Source organism: Populus nigra, chromosome 1, assembly GCF_951802175.1.
Source record: "Populus nigra chromosome 1, ddPopNigr1.1, whole genome shotgun sequence".
Taxonomy (NCBI): Eukaryota; Viridiplantae; Streptophyta; class Magnoliopsida; order Malpighiales; family Salicaceae; genus Populus; species Populus nigra.
Genome location: NC_084852.1, coordinates 33,478,034 through 33,496,103, shown reverse-complemented (window position 1 = coordinate 33,496,103; position 18,070 = coordinate 33,478,034). Strand labels below are relative to the sequence as shown.

The 18,070-nt window shown below is 33.7% G+C and overlaps 1 protein-coding gene and 1 pseudogene across 2 annotated transcripts; both read right to left on the bottom strand.

Moving 5' to 3' along the window:
- Positions 1–1,188: 1,188 nt before the first annotated feature.
- LOC133681446 (probable inactive nicotinamidase At3g16190) lies at positions 1,189–2,896 on the bottom strand (annotated as a pseudogene).
- A 10,304-nt stretch (positions 2,897–13,200) lies between these two features.
- Positions 13,201–16,846, bottom strand: LOC133703150 (transcription factor bHLH68-like). Of its 2 annotated transcripts, XM_062127954.1 has the most exons (9): positions 16,628–16,846; positions 16,325–16,529; positions 15,602–15,923; positions 15,357–15,428; positions 15,049–15,114; positions 14,744–14,809; positions 14,508–14,567; positions 14,309–14,353; positions 13,201–13,674 (listed from the first exon to the last, which is right to left on the bottom strand). In XM_062127954.1, exons 2-9 carry the CDS (start codon positions 16,501–16,503, stop codon positions 13,546–13,548), a joined length of 939 nt encoding a protein of 312 aa, XP_061983938.1. In that variant the 5' UTR covers positions 16,504–16,529; positions 16,628–16,846; the 3' UTR covers positions 13,201–13,545. The 2 variants fall into 2 exon arrangements, with proteins under 2 accessions (XP_061983938.1, XP_061984675.1); XM_062128691.1 differs by lacking the exon at positions 14,309–14,353 and having other exon boundaries at positions 16,325–16,845.
- Between the last annotated feature and the right edge of the window lie 1,224 nt (positions 16,847–18,070).

Below are 18,070 nucleotides of genomic sequence, written 5' to 3'. Positions count from 1 at the left end.
ATTGCAGGATTATTGAGAGCCACGCAAGACAAGGAGATAGCAAGTTTTCATCTAGTTTATAGCTGAGATATGAGAGATCAGTGATGCTGTGAATATCATCATAGGGAGGCCTCAACAAAAAGATTGCGGCATAGTGATCGATGATTGTTACATTAAGTGGCACATCATTTGAATATATTTTGAGCCAGATATGAAATCCTTTGTCCTATATCATTTAAACTCCCCAATACTGCTAACAAATATATATATGGACTTGAACTCTCCCTAGTGCACTGCAAATTCTACTACATCAAATTTCAGGCTAAAGCCACCACGACGGAGCTTCACTGATACATATTTACTTCCAATTCCTTTTAACATCACAAAGGAGTACGCGATCTGAAATGAATAAAAAATCCCTTGTCATCCTTGATCTTAAAATACCAGGGTGATATAAACCAGCTTAAGATTTATACAAGGGACCAGCTAGCAGAGACAGTTTTTTTCCAATTCTCAGTGAACTAATGAACAATTCAGCTGTTCGGTTTATGTTTCATGAAAGTATGATGTGTTCATTCAGAGAGTAGTTCCTTGAAACTCATAGCACGAGGCTAGTGGTTTTCTATCATGTTTACCTCTTATTTCATGTACATATCTCATCTGTCTTCCTTTTCCAAGTCCCTAAATCACAAAATTCTACAACCCTTGCTCTAATAACAACCATCTACAGTCCTACATTTTCTCAGCATCCATTTTGTTTGTTGAGGCAAAAGAAGCCTGATACAATAATTTTTTGCCTATACATACCCTAACATAGTACCAAACTCCAAGAACCAGAATAAAAGTCTCCAGGATACTTATTGCCTTCAAAATGATTTCTTAGTTTTGGACAATAAATCTGATAAGGCAAACAGCATGTTCGACGAGCTTACATGGTACAGTTCCTAATGCAGAAGATATTGAACTCTTTATGAGACCCCACCGAGCTTCAGGAAATCAATACTTATTCTCAAATCCACAGTTTCAAAAAGAATGGAGAGCCAACTTATTGTGCTTTATTGATTTTAAGGTTTTCCTTTTCTCTTTCTTTTCTTCTCTTGTCCCTTTTTTTTTTAATCCTATCAAGGTTGTTCCAATCATTTAACAACATAGTAGTAAATTCTTGAAAACATTCATTAGAGAGCATAAAAAATGAATATAAGTTAGTATTCAAGCTATCAATGAATACATACCAACATGTATGTCAGGTGTAGCAGCAGCAGTGGCATAAAAAAGATGACAGTGACAGGCTGGTAGTCCACAGCTATTGCATCAAAGACAGTCTGTCTAATGCAATTCGGAGTTCGAACCCCTCCATGAACAATTTTAAGGGATCACGAACTGTTATCATGCAGAAATCACTCGAATCTCATGTACTCAACAATCATCGTTAAAATACACTAGTAATATGGTTCATGAGTCCCGAAATTTGCATTTACCGGAAATTACTAAACTCTTAGTTCCCTCGGAACGAAGCAATGAATGGAGATGAGTAGCGAAGAATGCACTGAAACAAGTCTTCACTAGCTTATAATCCCCTTCTTTGATTACAAGGCCATCAGCCAGCTCCGCTCCCACACTTCCCTTAGAGGTGGGACCCACATTTCCAGAAGAGTACAGATGCCGGTGAAAAATTTCAACATCTCGCCCTTGTGGATCATGTTCACTGAGAACCTGGTGCAACAAAACCCAAATATGCTCAAGCTCACTGCTTAGTTACAGTCTAGAAAAGCATTATGAACGCTTAGTGAAATGGATATAAAAACCCCTCAAAATAGACCAAAAAAAAAAAAACAAAACTCCTTCAAATCCAACAAAAACATTTCTTCTACTCGAGTTTGATATCCTAAGCCTGAAATATAATAAAGGGGCTAAGAAGTTTAGATTCGGGCATGGTAGCTCGAGCCTAACACCCAAAGAGTTTGGGTTCGAGCTACTGCTGTGGGCTCGGGCTTCTACACTCAAGCCCAACATGTTCAGGCTTCCATGCCTGAGCCCAACATGTTTGGGATCGAGAACGCAGCCCGAGCCCAATGTGCTCGGGATCAAGAGTGCACCCCGAGTCTAAAATGTTGAAGTCTAGTCAGTGTGCCTCGATCCATTTTTCATCTCTAATAGGTTCGAGCTCAATATTCACCAGAGATTTTTTCGAGATCCCACGCAGGTTCCTTGATATTTTATACTAATCTAATATGTATTATTTTGAGTAAAATACAATCCAAAAGATTACAAAGGTGAAATTACACTTTAGTTTCTCCTCTTCATAAAAATAGATAAGATTCATGGGCTACCAATCTTTTAAGTTAAAGGTTCACAATCTTTTCATTTTCTATTGCATATATATTTTCAGAACATCTCTCTTTAGAATATTATTGTATCTTTTCTCTTTATAAAGTTATTGAGTTTACAATTGGAAAGTCCCCACATCCATTAAAGGAGATCTTTTACAGCTACCAGTCACCTGACTTACCAGACATCACTTGCTACAGTTGCCAACCCTCTAGACTTTTTATATTAAATCACTAAATACTTTAACTATGGAGAATAAAACAGATTTCTTGAACTAAGAGATCAGCCAATTATTCAATTTATCAGCCTTATTCCTAAACATCTTGGATTTTAGAACTCATTAATTGGCATTGTATATGGGAAACTAATAAAAAAAACCTTCAGTTTCTAAAACTTGTTTTTGACATTTTCAGGCCATTCCATGGCACACAACCAAGACACATCTACGTCAGGATACATGACAAATCTACTTGTTATCACGAACATTTCTACCCAGGTAGACCTTTAACAACTCACCAATCAAGTGCAACATCTCACTCAGACCATGTTGGCAACCCAAGGTCAAAATTAGACCTTGCCACTCTATCATATCTTGAAACCTTCGACAACATACAATGCCTCAGTACCAACACCACCAGCTGCACTAGGTGCTCGTAGATGATTACATTACTGAAAGAAGACTAAACATAATGACAATCCTAGGAGTCCCTTAATGGGTTGTTTGCACAATTACGATACTCATGTTTAGAACCGATATTCCAAACGTCCTCCCCCTAGCTACCGTGAGATGGACACCAATTACTATAACCATCGTTCCATGTCAAACTCTTAGGGCTCCCACGAAGGTAATAAATAAAGGACTAAAAGAAGATCTATACATGAGCATACTTAGAAGAATGATCACAGCCTCCATCAATGAAGGATTTCTCCCTTGTCTAAACGAGTATTGAACAATAGACTCCCTAAGGACTACATTTCCGTATATAAAAATAAGTCTAGAAAATTATGATGACTTGATTAACCCAAGATAGCATGTATAAAAAATACACGATAGCTTAGAGTTGGTCATCCAATATAGTGACTCAATGTGCAAAATCATCCATACAATCTTCTAGGGGTCTGTGCATGCATGGTATAATAATTTGAAGTCAAATTCCATTGATGGGTTCAATAACCTATGTATTAAACTAGTGGCATGCTTTAACACCAGCATACTTACTAAGAAAAGCTCCACGAAACTATTTAGTGTTACCTAACAAGAGATCGAGTCTACACGGTCATAATTTAAAAGGTTCAATAAGAAGATGCATAAGATGGAAGAATTGCTTAAGCCAGTAGTTTTAGAGACCTTGATAAAAGGGGTAAGGGAACATGTCATATAGAGAAAACTTTATGCTTTATTAGAGAAAAGTTTGCTCAAAGTGAAAAAAGTAATGAAAAATCATATACGAGTAAAGAGGTTGATTTGCTATGACATAGAGCCCTTCCTTATTATATGGACAACCAAGAATCTTCTAAGTGAAATCATTCTCCTAGTAGAAATAAAAGCTCAAGAAAGAACCATGAGGGATTAACCCATGGTGATTTAGCGTATCCTAAGGATCACTCATTTGAAGTTCTTAGGGTAGTCAAAACAAACACTTTAGCACCACCTCCAAGATATGTTACTCCTAAAAACCTTTCTTGTACCTATCACTCAAATCATCTTAGGATGAATAATCCTAAATAGAAATGTAAGTTTAATTTTGAAATAAAAATAATGTATCTTTGACATACATTCTCTATCTATAGATCTCTAGTGAGGGCTTCCGGATACTTTCCAAGGTAGGGTTTGCATTGATCTCCTTAAGGGCCTTTCCAATTCACCAAAGGTTAATCTGGGATCTATATTCTCTAGGTAATGCCTAAAGGCCTTTCACTAATTCTTCAAGGGTTGATCCAGGATCCCTTATCCTCCGAGTGATGCTTACGGGCCTTTCACCACTTCTCTAGGAGTTGATTCGGGATCCTCTATTTTTCAGGTGATGCCTAGGGGTCTCTCACCAATTCATCAGGGGTTTATCTGAGATCATTTATTCTCTAGGTGATGCCAAGGGTCTTCTCACCAATTCATCAGGGGTTGATCTAGGATCCTCTATTTCTCCAGGTGATGCCTAGGAGCCTCTCAATAATTTACCAAGGGTTGATCTGGGATCCATATTCTCCAGTTGATTCCTAGAGGCTTCTCACCAATTCATCAGGTATTGATCTAAGATCCTTATTCTTTAAGTGATGTCAAATGGCCTCTCACCAATTCATCAAGGGTTAATCTCAAATCCCCCACTTTTTATTGTAATATCATACTGATATATTCTTCAGATGATGCCTAGAGGCCTCTCACTAATTCGTTAGGGGTTGATCTAAGATCTTATTTTTTCAAGTGGTGCTTAGGGGCCTCTCATTAATTCACCAAGCGTTGATATGAGATCCTTATTCTCTAGGTAATGCCTAGAGGCCTTTTACTAATTCGTCAGAGGTTGATCTTGGATTTTCCACTTCTTCAATGTAGTCTTAGACTAGCACCACTATCAAGTGGAGGGCCCTAATTTCTCATGCCATCATAAAGAGGTCATATATCTCACCACACCATTGACTATTCTTCAGTGAGTGGATTTTAAGCCCCCATACATTTACAAAGAAGGTTACAGACCTTTTAAGGGCTCCTAAACCCTTATGTCATCATCAATGAGGCTACAGACCTCTAACTCTTTGGTGAGATCTTTCTTTAATTAAAGGCTTTCATGTCTCGTGTCATCTAGAGAGGTTACATACCTCTCATACTCTAGTGCAACCACTCTTTAAGAGATGAACTTGGTTTTCTTGGTGTAATAAAACCACCCTCTATAGATTTTCCCCTCCGCTTTTTAGAAATTTTTATAAGTATGGGTATTATCAAGGGTCACCCTTCATGGGTTAACACCAAGCTTTTTGGGTTCTCCTAACCCTTTTAAAATTTTTTCTAAGTATAGGCTCACCCTTCATGAGTTTCCACTAACCACTTAAAACTTTTTCTAAGCATGAAATCTTTTATATCTCACCTCACCCTTTTAATTTTTTTTTCTAAGTATGGGTTCCTTCATAGTTCCCCTTTATATACTTATAATTTTTTTCAAATATGGTGCATCCCCTTACACAAGGGCTCTCTGGTTTATTACCCGGAGTTTGAACCCCTCTTCTCGTAAAAAAAAAAATTCAACGAACTTGTTATGGTAATTGAGTAATTTTACAAGTCTTTACAGATTAATACCATAAAGACTTGTGGAACTGCTAATTGATCCAAATAAAATGAACCTAAAAAAACCCCAAAATGGACCAAAAATATTTCCCCAAAATAGACCTAACAAGAGCACCCTTTGGGCTCGGGCTTAGTATCCCAAGCCCAAATTACAATAAAAGGCCCAGTGAGAGTGGGATCGGATATGGTAGCTCGTGCCTAACACCTAAGAAGCATGGGCTCGAGCAAGAAGCCAGAGCCCATACAAGGTGCACACTTAGCGTGGGCGTGCACCCTAGTTCCCTCGGGGGCTCGGGTTATGGAGCATGCCTCGAGCTCAACGTGTTTGGGTCCAAGCTCCTCAATATTTTATATTGTTCTAATATGTACTATTTTATGTAAAATATAACTCAAAATTTCACAATAAAAAAATTATACTCCAGCCATTTCTCCCCACAAAAAAGATAAGATTTAGGGGTTATAAATACACCATGAATTCTTCAAGTCAAAGATTCATAATCTTTTCATTCTTTACTGCATATATATTTTTAAAACATCTCTTTCTAGAATATTATTATTCTTTCTCTCTTTATAAAGTTATTAACTTTACCATCGGAAAATCCCCATGTCTATCAAAGGGGACCTTTTATAGCTATCAACTACTGGTTACCTGGCTTATCAGACATCAACTGTTACGAGTTGCTAACCTTCTAGGATTTCCATATCAAGTCCCCGAATACCTTAACTATGAAAAATAAATCAAATTGCTTGAAATAAGTGATTAGTTAATTATCTAACACGTTAGTCTTATTCTTAAGCATATTAGATTTTAGGACTCATCACATAGTCATAGTCTAGAGAAGCATTATGAACTTCAGTTTTCCCACTAATATCAATCATTATTAGAATTAAGCAATAAAATTAACAGTTATACAAAATTAAAAAAAGTAATCATCCTAGTGAATTAAAAAACTAATTACATCTAAATTATATGTCATTCAAAATTAAAAGGATTACAAAAATCCCCCAAAACATTGAGAATGTGTGCATTTTTGACCACCAAGACAATTGAATATAAGCCCCTTGCCAACTTCTTCTTTCCTAGAAATGCAAAGCCTAAAAACAAATAAAAGAAGGACATCAAAATCTCCCATAAAAATTAAAATAAATTGGGTGCGTAGAAGAAATAAATAATGTAATGTAGCGTCAAATACCCCTAAAAATATAAATAGACTTGCCTATTGGGGCAACCATTTTCTCATTCTTCCTCGCCTATTTCGAAATTATATATGGTTTATTTTTCTTCTTTCTTTATCCATGTAAGAGGTAGTGATTGCATGCTCATCTCTTCATGATATTCAACTCTTATAAATATCAAGTGGGTATGCATAATATTTTATTCAACTTAGACTCTCTTTCCTTTATATATTTATTTATTTGTAAAAAATATAACACTTTGTATCCATGTTTTAAAATTACACCTTATTAATCGGGTCAACACTAAATTTAAAATTTGATAAAAAAACTAAAATATTCCTAAATTTTTTATCCATTCTCCTTCATTCACTTTTTTATCTTATAACACCCTCTAGAACTTAATTTTACTCCCATTTTTTTTTTCATAATCATTTCAGGATGATTATTAAAGAGCTTTTTTTTGTTCTTCCACTTTATTTTGGCACATTTTTTGTTAGGAACAAATATACATTGAACGGAAAGTGGAAGTCATTCATACTATTTTTCCCTATTTTTTGCTAGCAATTATACTAGGTAAAAAAAATCCAAACAATTAAGTGAAAAGAGGGAAAAAAAATGCTTTAATCTCTTTTTTTCTTATTGTTTTCTTTATGGTAAGTTTAATTATCAAACATAAGTATTGATAAGTTGTATTTGTTTTAGTTGATAGAGGATCTCAAAATCATTAGCATTTATTTCTTATGAATTAATTAATTTATGTTATATAAAAGTGATGATACATGAAATTTCAACTTCATAAAAAAACTTAATAGGTCTAAATCTTGAATAAGCATGCACCCTCTCTACTGGTCAAGTCCTATCCAGGATCAGGTTTTCTACTCATAGAGAGGTAGACTACTTAAAAAGAAAATATTTAGTAATAAAATTTGTAATAAGACTTTTTGCGTAGTGATCCAATTCAACAAAATTTTATGTTACTTGTGCTTGTTATCTTTTTTAGAACATTTTTCCTAATATATAAGCAGCCTAGAATAGTTGTAATATATAGTTTTGATTAGAGAAAGTATTTAGTAATAAAATCTTGAATTAAGATTTTTATGTGATGATCATATTCGCTATAATTTTGTCTTGTGCTTATTGTATTTTTTTGTGTTGTTTTCATCTATGTCAATTAATATTAGAGCCCAACAAATCCTGATGGTTTGTTTTTGTATGTTGTTAAATAATCATGAATGGAAAAGGTGGTCACATAACTAGACATGCTTATGTATGAGGGGATGTGAAGATTATCTCTTGAAAAAAAGACATTCAGAAACTAGTGATAAAAATACTTGCAAGGATAGATTGTAGAGTTAATGTGAAACCCTGAAAAAAAAAATAAAGAAAAAATATTTCTCATATTGAATAGTTTCACGCTTTTAAGCAGGACGCTCAATCCGACCGTTAGATCAAACTAAAATTTTAGGAGGAATCTTATAACATATAATTCTACATATGATTAAAATTTTAGGGCAATTTGAGTTCAGGAAGATATTTTAAAAATTGCTAATAGTCGGATAGTAAATAACATAAATTCACCAATGGCAGTTTTGTAAATACATGATGAGCTGGCAAAGTCCAGCAATTTATTCTTCCTTATTTTGACGCCAGAAACAGAGGTAATAGAGGGCTGAAAACAGAGGTAACAGAGGAATGAAACGGAGGGAGAGAAAAGGAGGGAAAAACGCATGAAAAAAAAAATTACCTTGAGAGAAAGAGTAGAAATTATGTAGAATCAAGGATTTAAAAAGTGTAAATCACCAAATCACTTCCTCAAGCAAGGATTTAAGAAGAAAACTAAGTGAGGGAGAAGGGTGAGAAAGGGGTCCTAAGTCATGGCAAAGAAGAAAAATTGAAGGGGAGGAAAAACATCACCAGGTTAGTTTTCGAAGTTCATTTTAGTGTTGGGTAATGAGTTCTAAGTTGTTTAAACAAGTTTGGGTGAAAAGAAATAGATTAATGCATTGTTCTTATATTTCTTGAATTAGGGTTCTTATGAGAGAATTTAGGGAAAATTATGAAATTGATATATTGTGTTAGGATGGGTTGATAATGATGTAAAATAATGAAGGATGGAAGATATATATATATATATAAACAACAATGCTGGTTACATTTGAAATAAAAAAGGAGCATGGAATGTAATAAAGCTTGCATAATTAATTGTGTGAATTACATTGGTGAAGCTATTTGATTTACTGATTTCAGGACACCATATTACTGCAGGGGCTTTGATACATGATTTTGAAAATGTGTTTTTATTTTGCATTCATTATTGGTAGGTACTGTCATGGTGGTGGTAATCTTATCAAATCATTTCATATCAATACAGCTTGCAACAAAGTTTCAAAATAGTGGAAAAACATGTGTTTGTGCAAACAAATTAATTGTGCAAGAGGGTATCCAACTATAGAATTACAACCCTGATTTAATTGTATATATAGTGTTGAAATATGTAACGTGACAATGAAATTATATACGTGTTACAATTCTGGCTATGAATATTGTAACAAGCATACTTTCCTTATATTTATAGGAGGAGCATTCGTGGATGGAACCATAGTGGAGCGAGCTCGAACCCCTGGAGCTACAGGTAGGTGTTTCGCTCTTTAACTATGTAAAATTACTATAGTTGTTCTTTTGTTTTTCTTATATGTAATTGGGTTGTCTTTGTTATTTACATTTGATAATGATTAGAACTGAACTGTGTCATGGTTGTAAGAGAATGATGAGAGCACATGGTTAAGAATGAAGAGAATTATTCGATGAATAAAATTACTTAGTTTTCCAAAGTGGTGGAAAGCTAAGGTGAATAGTATTTGACTTAGCCATTTGCAAAGGCATGGCTAAGGTGATATGGAAAAATGACTTAGTCATCCGTAAGAACGAAAACTAAGGTGTGGTTATAAAACTTAGTCATTCATGTGTAAAATGGCTAAGGTGATAATGAATTTGATTAGGAATTGAGGAAGACCTAGATTAATTGTGTTATTACTTGGACTTCCATTAAGATGGGGACCAAGGTGGTAAAAAAAAGAAGAAGAAGAGAGAGAGTAAGCTTTACAAGCAAACTATGGAGCTTGGTAATGGAGAAGTCATCTCAAGTAATTAAATTTGAAGAATATGTCTACAAAAAAATGTATTAGAAATTATGGTGTAAAAAGGAAAAAGAAGAAGAAGAAGAAGAAGTGTAAACTATATATATGTGTGTGTGTGTGTGTGTAAATAAATTAAATTAGTATTATTAAATAAATTATGTTGTATTTGCTGGAGGTCCTTCTCATACTGCAGGACAACCTTGATTTTCTTCTTTTGTGGATAGTTACTTACTAGGTATATTTTGGATATGTGGATTATGTAATTTTCTAGTTCACTAGAATTTAAAGTTATCTTTTGGGCTTGTAATTAGTGTTAAGTCATATACCACTTGTTAGTTAATTAAATCTCTTTTGGGTAGGCATTAAAGAATTTTTAGTATGCATGTAGATAATTTTATAATATGCTTGTTTTAATGATATTATGTGTGAAGAGAAAAGATATATGACACTACTGGTAGAATGAAAAATGGTGAAGATACAAGTTAAAGTGGATAATGTGATGAGAAATCAGATTTTTGTTGAAGAAGCCTATAATGGTTGGATCATAAATATGCAGGATAAATTGTGTTTTAGGTTGATGTCGACACTTGGGATGGTCAATTTACAGAGGAGACTCTGTCGAAATTTCGGTAGCCAAATAATAATAATAAGCTTAAAATTTTTTGTCTGGATAGTTAGGGATCAGGGATCATGATATATATATATATATATATATATATATATAAGCATATAAAAAAATCCCATTTTTTTCAACGATTTTGACATATATAAAATAGAGGGTGTTATAGTTAACCTGTTAATTAATGATGATAAAATTGCAGAGGCAAGTTAAAGAATTATCTCATCGTTTAGCAAAGATGAAGAAGAGAAAACTAGAGAATCATGAGAAGTGTGATCATGGATTCATGGCTAAACTAGAAAACCCATTTAAAACCTAGATTAGGGGAAGCAACATTTAAATCAAGATAAGTATCATGGAGATTTTAAGGATCCTGATTATAATAAAATAGACATGAATTGGTCTTCTCCGTCAATTTATAATTTTTATTTCAATGATAATTATGACAATAATTATAGCATAAAAAATGATAGTGATGTGAGTGATGATGTATTCTCATTGATAAGTTAGTAGTTTGAATGAAAAGAGAATATGAAAGGTGCTAAAAAAATTTATTTTAAGTTATGTTGATCATTATGATTGTAAGTTACTATCATTATAAAGATAGATTTGTTCAATGGTTAAATGCATACATTATATGTTGAGCAAGCAAGTTTAAGGTTGACAATTATTGTTTTTTTTATGAAGGTAGTGGAAGAGAAATCTTTTATCAATTGTTGTTTCTTATGAGAAATTTAATAAGAAAGGATTGATGTTAATATCTAAAATTATTATACACCTAAAGTGAAAAAAAAGGGGTTGAAGAGTCTTGATTAGAATTTCATAAGATCAATGTAAGAATAATTTGAACTCGAAGACAAGTTCTTTCTAACTCAAAGAAACTGATAAATGAGGAATTATAGGATAAGCTTTTTGTTTTTTTAGTTATTTTTATTCCTATTTATTTTAGAAAAAAGTTTTATTTATGGTGTTTTTATTCTTCATATTTAGTTTTGAAATTTTATTTTCTTAGTTATATTTTTTATTCGGTTCAAGAATCAGTTTAGAAATTTAATTTTTTCTTATTCAGCTTGTCATACAACTAGTAGAAATAGAGTTTTGTATTTTGTATTTCATTAAACTACCTAAAGAGAAAATATTTAATGATAAAATTCCAAATAGAATTTCGTATAATGACCCTATTCGACATAATCTTGTGTTATTTTTCTTGCTATTTTTATATATTGTTTCTATATGTGTCATTTGGTATTAGAGCAATTTGAATTCAAGAACAAGTTTTCTGCAACCTGCAGAGACTGATATAGAAAATTATTTTTTTCCTAACAAATAACTTTATATTAATGGGCATAACTTTCACTCTGACAATTAGATTGTGTTAAAATTTTATCAAGAGATTTTAAAAGCTTTATTTTTTATAGGGTTAAAATTTTGTAGTAATTTGAAGGTCTTCAAAATTTACTATTTCAAATTTGCAATATTTTTTTAGTTGATATATAATTTTTTTCCTATTTATTTTAATTCTTTAATCTTTATTTAGAATTTGTTTTCCTAATATATAAGCATCATAAAAAAATTGTAATATAGATTTTTTATTAGAGACAATATTTAATAATAAAATTTCAAAATAAAATTTGTGTGGGACCCTCAGCATAATTATAATTTCCTTGTGCTTGTTGTGTTGGTTCTATCTATATCACCTCTCTCGATTAACCTTGCATCCCTTGTTAATTGAATGGTTGTGCATCCCGCTGGACAAGCCACATGTCTTTTTATCCCTTAAGCTTTATATTATAAACACGAACAACACAACCTTCTAAGGATGTTTTCCTCTATCATTATTAATAACTTAAGCATCAAAGAATTGCCCTATCATTTCAAGGGACTTCTCTTTGTTTTGCAGGTTTTTCATTGTTCAAAGAACCTCAATTTCTCTACAATTATAATCCACTTCAATCAACCTAAAAGGAGCACATTTTCGGTAAAGATTTTCACTACCTTATCAAGAAATGTATGTTAGGGATCGAAGCACTAGCATTCCATAAGATAGGTGTGGCTGAGATGTACATGTTACAGTGAATATTGTGCAGTAATATAAAAACCTTATCAAGAAATGTATTTTTTTTTATTACTTTGGTTTGATTTATCTATATATAGTCAAAATATAAATAATTTTTGTTTTTAATCAACTTAGGACACAACTTGAAAATGCCCTTTTATAAACGAATACTATAACTTTGATATGCCATAACTTTTTATCCAAAGGCCCGTTAAAGCTATCAAAAGCTATTTTTGAAGTTAAAATTGCCTTTAAAGGCCAACTTCTTAGCCATTTTAGTGATTTGAAATGCATGCATATCCTTTCGTGATAGCTCTAGTTTCAATATTGTACCCTTTTTGTCTATCCAATTTTTTATTTTTTTTTTAATTTTCTATGTTAATTCTTACCATTTTGCAGATCTCATGTTGATTTTAATTAGTTATTGACAGACTATTTAATATCAAAATTTGTAGGTATAGCCATTAATTATCATTTCAAATATTAAAAATTATTGTTAGTTTTTTCAACAATGTTTTTGTTGGATTTTTGAATCTTTGTGATTAATCTTTTCAGAATCATGGGTGTAAAAAACCTTTGTAAGCTTCCAAAGTCCTTCATGGGAATGAGAAATTAAGTAGAACATAAACGATCAAGGAAAACAAGTTACATTAAACAGCGGCAGAAACCATTCTATTCTTCAATAATATAAGAAGAAAGAATGCCAATCCTGGATAAAGCATTTTCAGATGAAAGAAAAATGCTAATTAAACTTCAATTTTCATGGAGCTCTATAACATATAGCTCGAACAAAACATCAACAGACAGAAAGGGTGAGACTAGCTAGCTAGAGGGTTCAGAAACAATTAATGGCCATTTTTAATTAGAATTGCATACCATCATGAGCAATTACCCTTGGAATGTTGCAGCAGAGTGATTGCTCATGATGTTATGTCATTCTTTGAAAGTTTGAATCAGCCTTGGAATATTGAACCCATCAAAACCCTCCTCCCATAGCCGGAGCCCAATAATCGGCGCCGTTGTCACTTCCAACATGCTGAGTGCAAGACAGAGGAACCAAGCACAGTCCTCTACTCCTCAAATCCTTTGGGTTATCTCGATTATCCTGCAGACATTATCAAATGCATATATACACATAAAGTTCAGAGGGAAAAAAAAAGAAAAAGAAGCGGAGGTACTAATTAATGACATTTTCTTATAAACAAGCTCTTCAAGCAATCTAATTCCAATGTCCAAAGGTATGTAAACTCGACGTTCCAGCTTTCGTACAAAACCAATAATTAAAGAGTCATAATGAGGAGGATAATCGTGATGATTGCGAAGTAATATATAGACTAAAACATAGTATATTAATGCACAATTAGGGGAAATTAAGTTTATTAATTAGCATAAAGATATTAGACAGAGAAAAATAAGTGCCTGGTTAGGAGCTCCTTTTTCTTTTCAAGCAGATGTCATTCAACAGCTGAATGGAAAATTAAAGAAAAGGAAAAAAATATTAACATTATCCATCTTTCCCAGCCCTTTTTTGATTCCCAACTAATAATTAACTCTAAAGTAGTCCCAAATTATGCTTTTAACTAGATAAATGTGCATAAAGCTAAGAACCTTGTTCTTTCATTGCTATTTTTATGAATGATAAAATACTGTTAAGTTTTTTTGCATATATGCTTTCTTTCCACTTAACAAAACCATCCTAGTTGCTTTTTATAGAGGTGGTGGATCCAATAAAGCAATACCTGGCCTATGTCTTCAGAAAATGCACTAACTCTTTCTTCTTGACCCTAACAAGAAATTCCTCCCCTCGTTAGTTAAACACGATTCGCAACACTTGCCTAGTCAGTCATGTGCATGCTGGGGGGGGGGGGGGGGGGGGGAGAGAGAGAGGATCTTGGTCTTGCATTGGGAAATGAGGAACAGTTATGTATAGGTACTTACAGATTGTTGATGGTTCCTCATATTTGGTGAGGCAGTACCCAAGTAAGGGGAGCTAAGAGCCTGCAAAAATCAAGGGGGGTGCATGGAAGAGACAAAATAGAGAATAAGATTTTGGAACTCCCATAACTAAAGAATGGTTAGAGAAAGAATGAATAATTGAACACTTTAACTGCACGCTCCTCACTGATTCTGAGCTGCTTGCAGAGAGTATAAGTAAGATGTGGAAGAAACATCACCTCAATTTGACCCTGAAGGAATCTGATATACCCAATGGCTTCTAACAAGACAGAAGCCGTGTCAGTCTGCAAAAGAGCAACAGATCACCACACCCCAAGTCATCTTTTTTATCCTCTAATGTTAGAGAGCCAAATCACTAAAGATAAAGGACGATTTTTTTTTTTTTGGTAAAAAAGAGAGAAGTTTAGTCAGGGCAAAATTTAAAAGAAAAAAACTTTATGAGTTTTGACATAGAAAAGAAAAGAAAAAACTGTTTGCTCAAGTCTTTCTGTTTAGTTTGTAGATCAAGAAGGGGATTGTTTACCTTTCCAAAAGGGGAAACCATTTGGTGAAGAACTGTGATTCTATCACCTAACTTCTCCTTCCTCACCTGACTCCGTGGTAACAAAATATATATTAGTAAATTATAGAGCACTAGCTAGGTTTATATATATATATATAAGACTATCATATTTTTAATAGATGAAACATAGCAGAAGAATCACACATGCTCAAAGAAATAGACAATCAAGAAAGACACTAAACGCCCACAGACACAGGCAGGCAGGCGCACACATATACAGAGAGAGAGAGAGAGAGAGAGAGAGAGAGAGATGCTGTGTGTCTTGTCACCTTGAGAGGTTGGCTTGAAGAGGGCTGAACCCTAGCCTTCTTACATACTCCACCTGTGGCGGTGCTATTACACTAGCAGAAAAGGAGCAAAACAGAATAAATTAGAGAAACCCAGATGAATAAATCACCAAGCAGGCTAGCTGGCTGGAATTTATATGATTCAACAATTGATCATGTCATGATAATTATTCATTGCAGAACAGTTGATCACATTTTATGAAACATGGAGACTTCATATATCTTACCTCGGAAGATTGATCGGGATGCTGATTCGCCCCATCAGCCTTGTTGTAAGAGAAGTCTAATATATTAGTACTACTTATACTCGTGACGCAAGACCTAGGGGAAGAGACTGGCATCACTTGTGGCCAAGCTGGGGACCTAAGTGCCTGAAAGTCTTCATCCCCATGACCATATAAGTTGCTATTGTGGGAAACCTCTTGCTTTACATCAGCAACTACAGAAATACTTGGAGATGGATTTAAGATTTGGTCTTCCCAATTTTCCAACTTTTTAGCCTGAAATTGACTCATACCGTACCTATCTTCATCTCCTGAAGAACCACCCCTGAAAAACAAGTAATCAAATTATTGAAAGATTAACTCCCAAGTCAAGATGATCTATAAATATTAGCATGACTGTCAGCTATATGTAAGGAAAATTCCAAAGAAGACACGCACACAGAATAAGGCGTAAGGAGTTAAATTTCTAGATAAATTTTTTTTTTATGGAAATTAGCTCATGTACTATGTGAAAGGCGTTGAATTTTTAGGACAAGCAAAGGAGAAGAATCAACAAGAAAAAAGGGAGATACGAAAGATAGTATGAAAACAAAAATGAAATATGAATTGCGGATTAAAAAGTCAAATGAACTTATGAATTAAGTGTAGCATGTTACGTATTAACAAGATGAACTGCTCAGAGAGAGAGAGAGAGAGAGAGAGAGAGAGAGAGAGAGAGAGAGTTACAAAAGTAGTTGGCTCCATGACAGTGGAAGCTCTTGATTATCAGGCAAAGGATTCGAAGAGAATGAGGAAGATCCAAATACATATTGGGAGGGGAAGATAGATGGAGAAGAAGATAATAAAGCAGAAGTTTGCTGTGAAGGTGGATGCATGCTCCACCAGCTAGGGTTTCCTGCCATCATTAGCTTTGCAGTGATGAGCTTGGCCTCTGCAAAAAACACACTTCAATTCATGCTTCAAAAGAGAATCATAAAAACAAAAGAAAATTCCCCTTGCTCTCTCTCTTTTTTTTTCTTTTTTTTTTACATCTCTTTCTTGATCACTTTGTTAAATTTCCTTGTTTATGCACCCATAAAATCCCTTTGCTTAAAGCTTTGAGTGTCCTGTTTGCTTTCTCAGATGAGGCTGAAGAAACTTTGAGTCTGAGTCCTCAAAGAATTTTTATAGAGATGTGGGGTTAAGGAGCTCTGCATATGTTTCCTTCTCTTTCCTTCAATTCTTTCTTTCATTCATTTAGTATTCTTTTTTTATTCCCTGCTTTACCTTTATTATAAAGTGGGGCAAGAAAAGCTGGCGGTTTGTGTTTTCAGACCATAAACTAATTAATGGTTTTCTACAAGCTTATATTAATACCACCTTCCTTGATTTGGGGCAGTACATTGTGATTGTTTTGAGAGATAGGAGAGTTAGGGTAGGATTAGGGTGTGTGAACAGTATTTGCCATGCTTTCTCTTTATAAGTGCAATAATGCAAGCGAGCAAAAGGAAAAACACCAAATCTAAGGAGTCCCAACAATTCCACAATAATTCGAAAGGCTTACTGGCAAAAGCTTTTACCCCCACACATGTCATATGATATCTATGTTTTGAGCTGCTTTATGTTGTGTTTTGAGGTTGCTTATTTGCACTTTGTGCACATGCTTCCAAGATGAAAACGACAGGGCGTTCTGTTATTTCGAAACTAATACAAGTGACAAGAATATCCTTAAATATGTGTACTTACACTGTTAATCGATCTAGTGTGTGTTTCAGTCGAAGAATTTTCATAAATTTGTGTATAATCAAAACCAACAATTATATATATGTTCTGAGATCAAAGATGTCTCATGCACCTTCTTTTTTAATGAGATTTTGGTAAGAGACCTGTGTGCTCAACCTACATTTTATGCTTTACATTTTGTGAGGACACGATATTATTTTTTTAAAGTACGTACAATTTAAGTCATGAATTAACAATGGAGCCTTTTTCTATATAAAAAAAAATGGTTACGTTTTCGAAATGAAAATTACATTAGAATGCGATCTCCAGAGCACGTTCATCGGTATATATATATATATATATATATATATATATATATATATTCAGTACGTACAAAGGATAAGCACAGAATGAAGTGCGGATGCTGCTTTCAGCCATGGAAAATGGCCATGTGATTTTGGAACATATGATTTGTTGCCTTGTAGCATGGAAAAATTCTTAACAGAGAACAAAACTTTTTTGTTGTCCCAGTTGAATTCAATGTAATGATAATGCAACAGTGAAGATCATAGGATATTGGCAATAATCCTTTGACTACTTAAGAAAATCTTACAACAATGCAATTCCACCATCAGCAGGCCCACAATTTGAATGAGAATGATGCAGCAGGTTAATTAATATATGGTCGATTCAAAACATAAGAATACCTGCGACATAAATTGGTGTGCAGATATTATTACATTTACTCCCATGTGGATTATATATGTACAC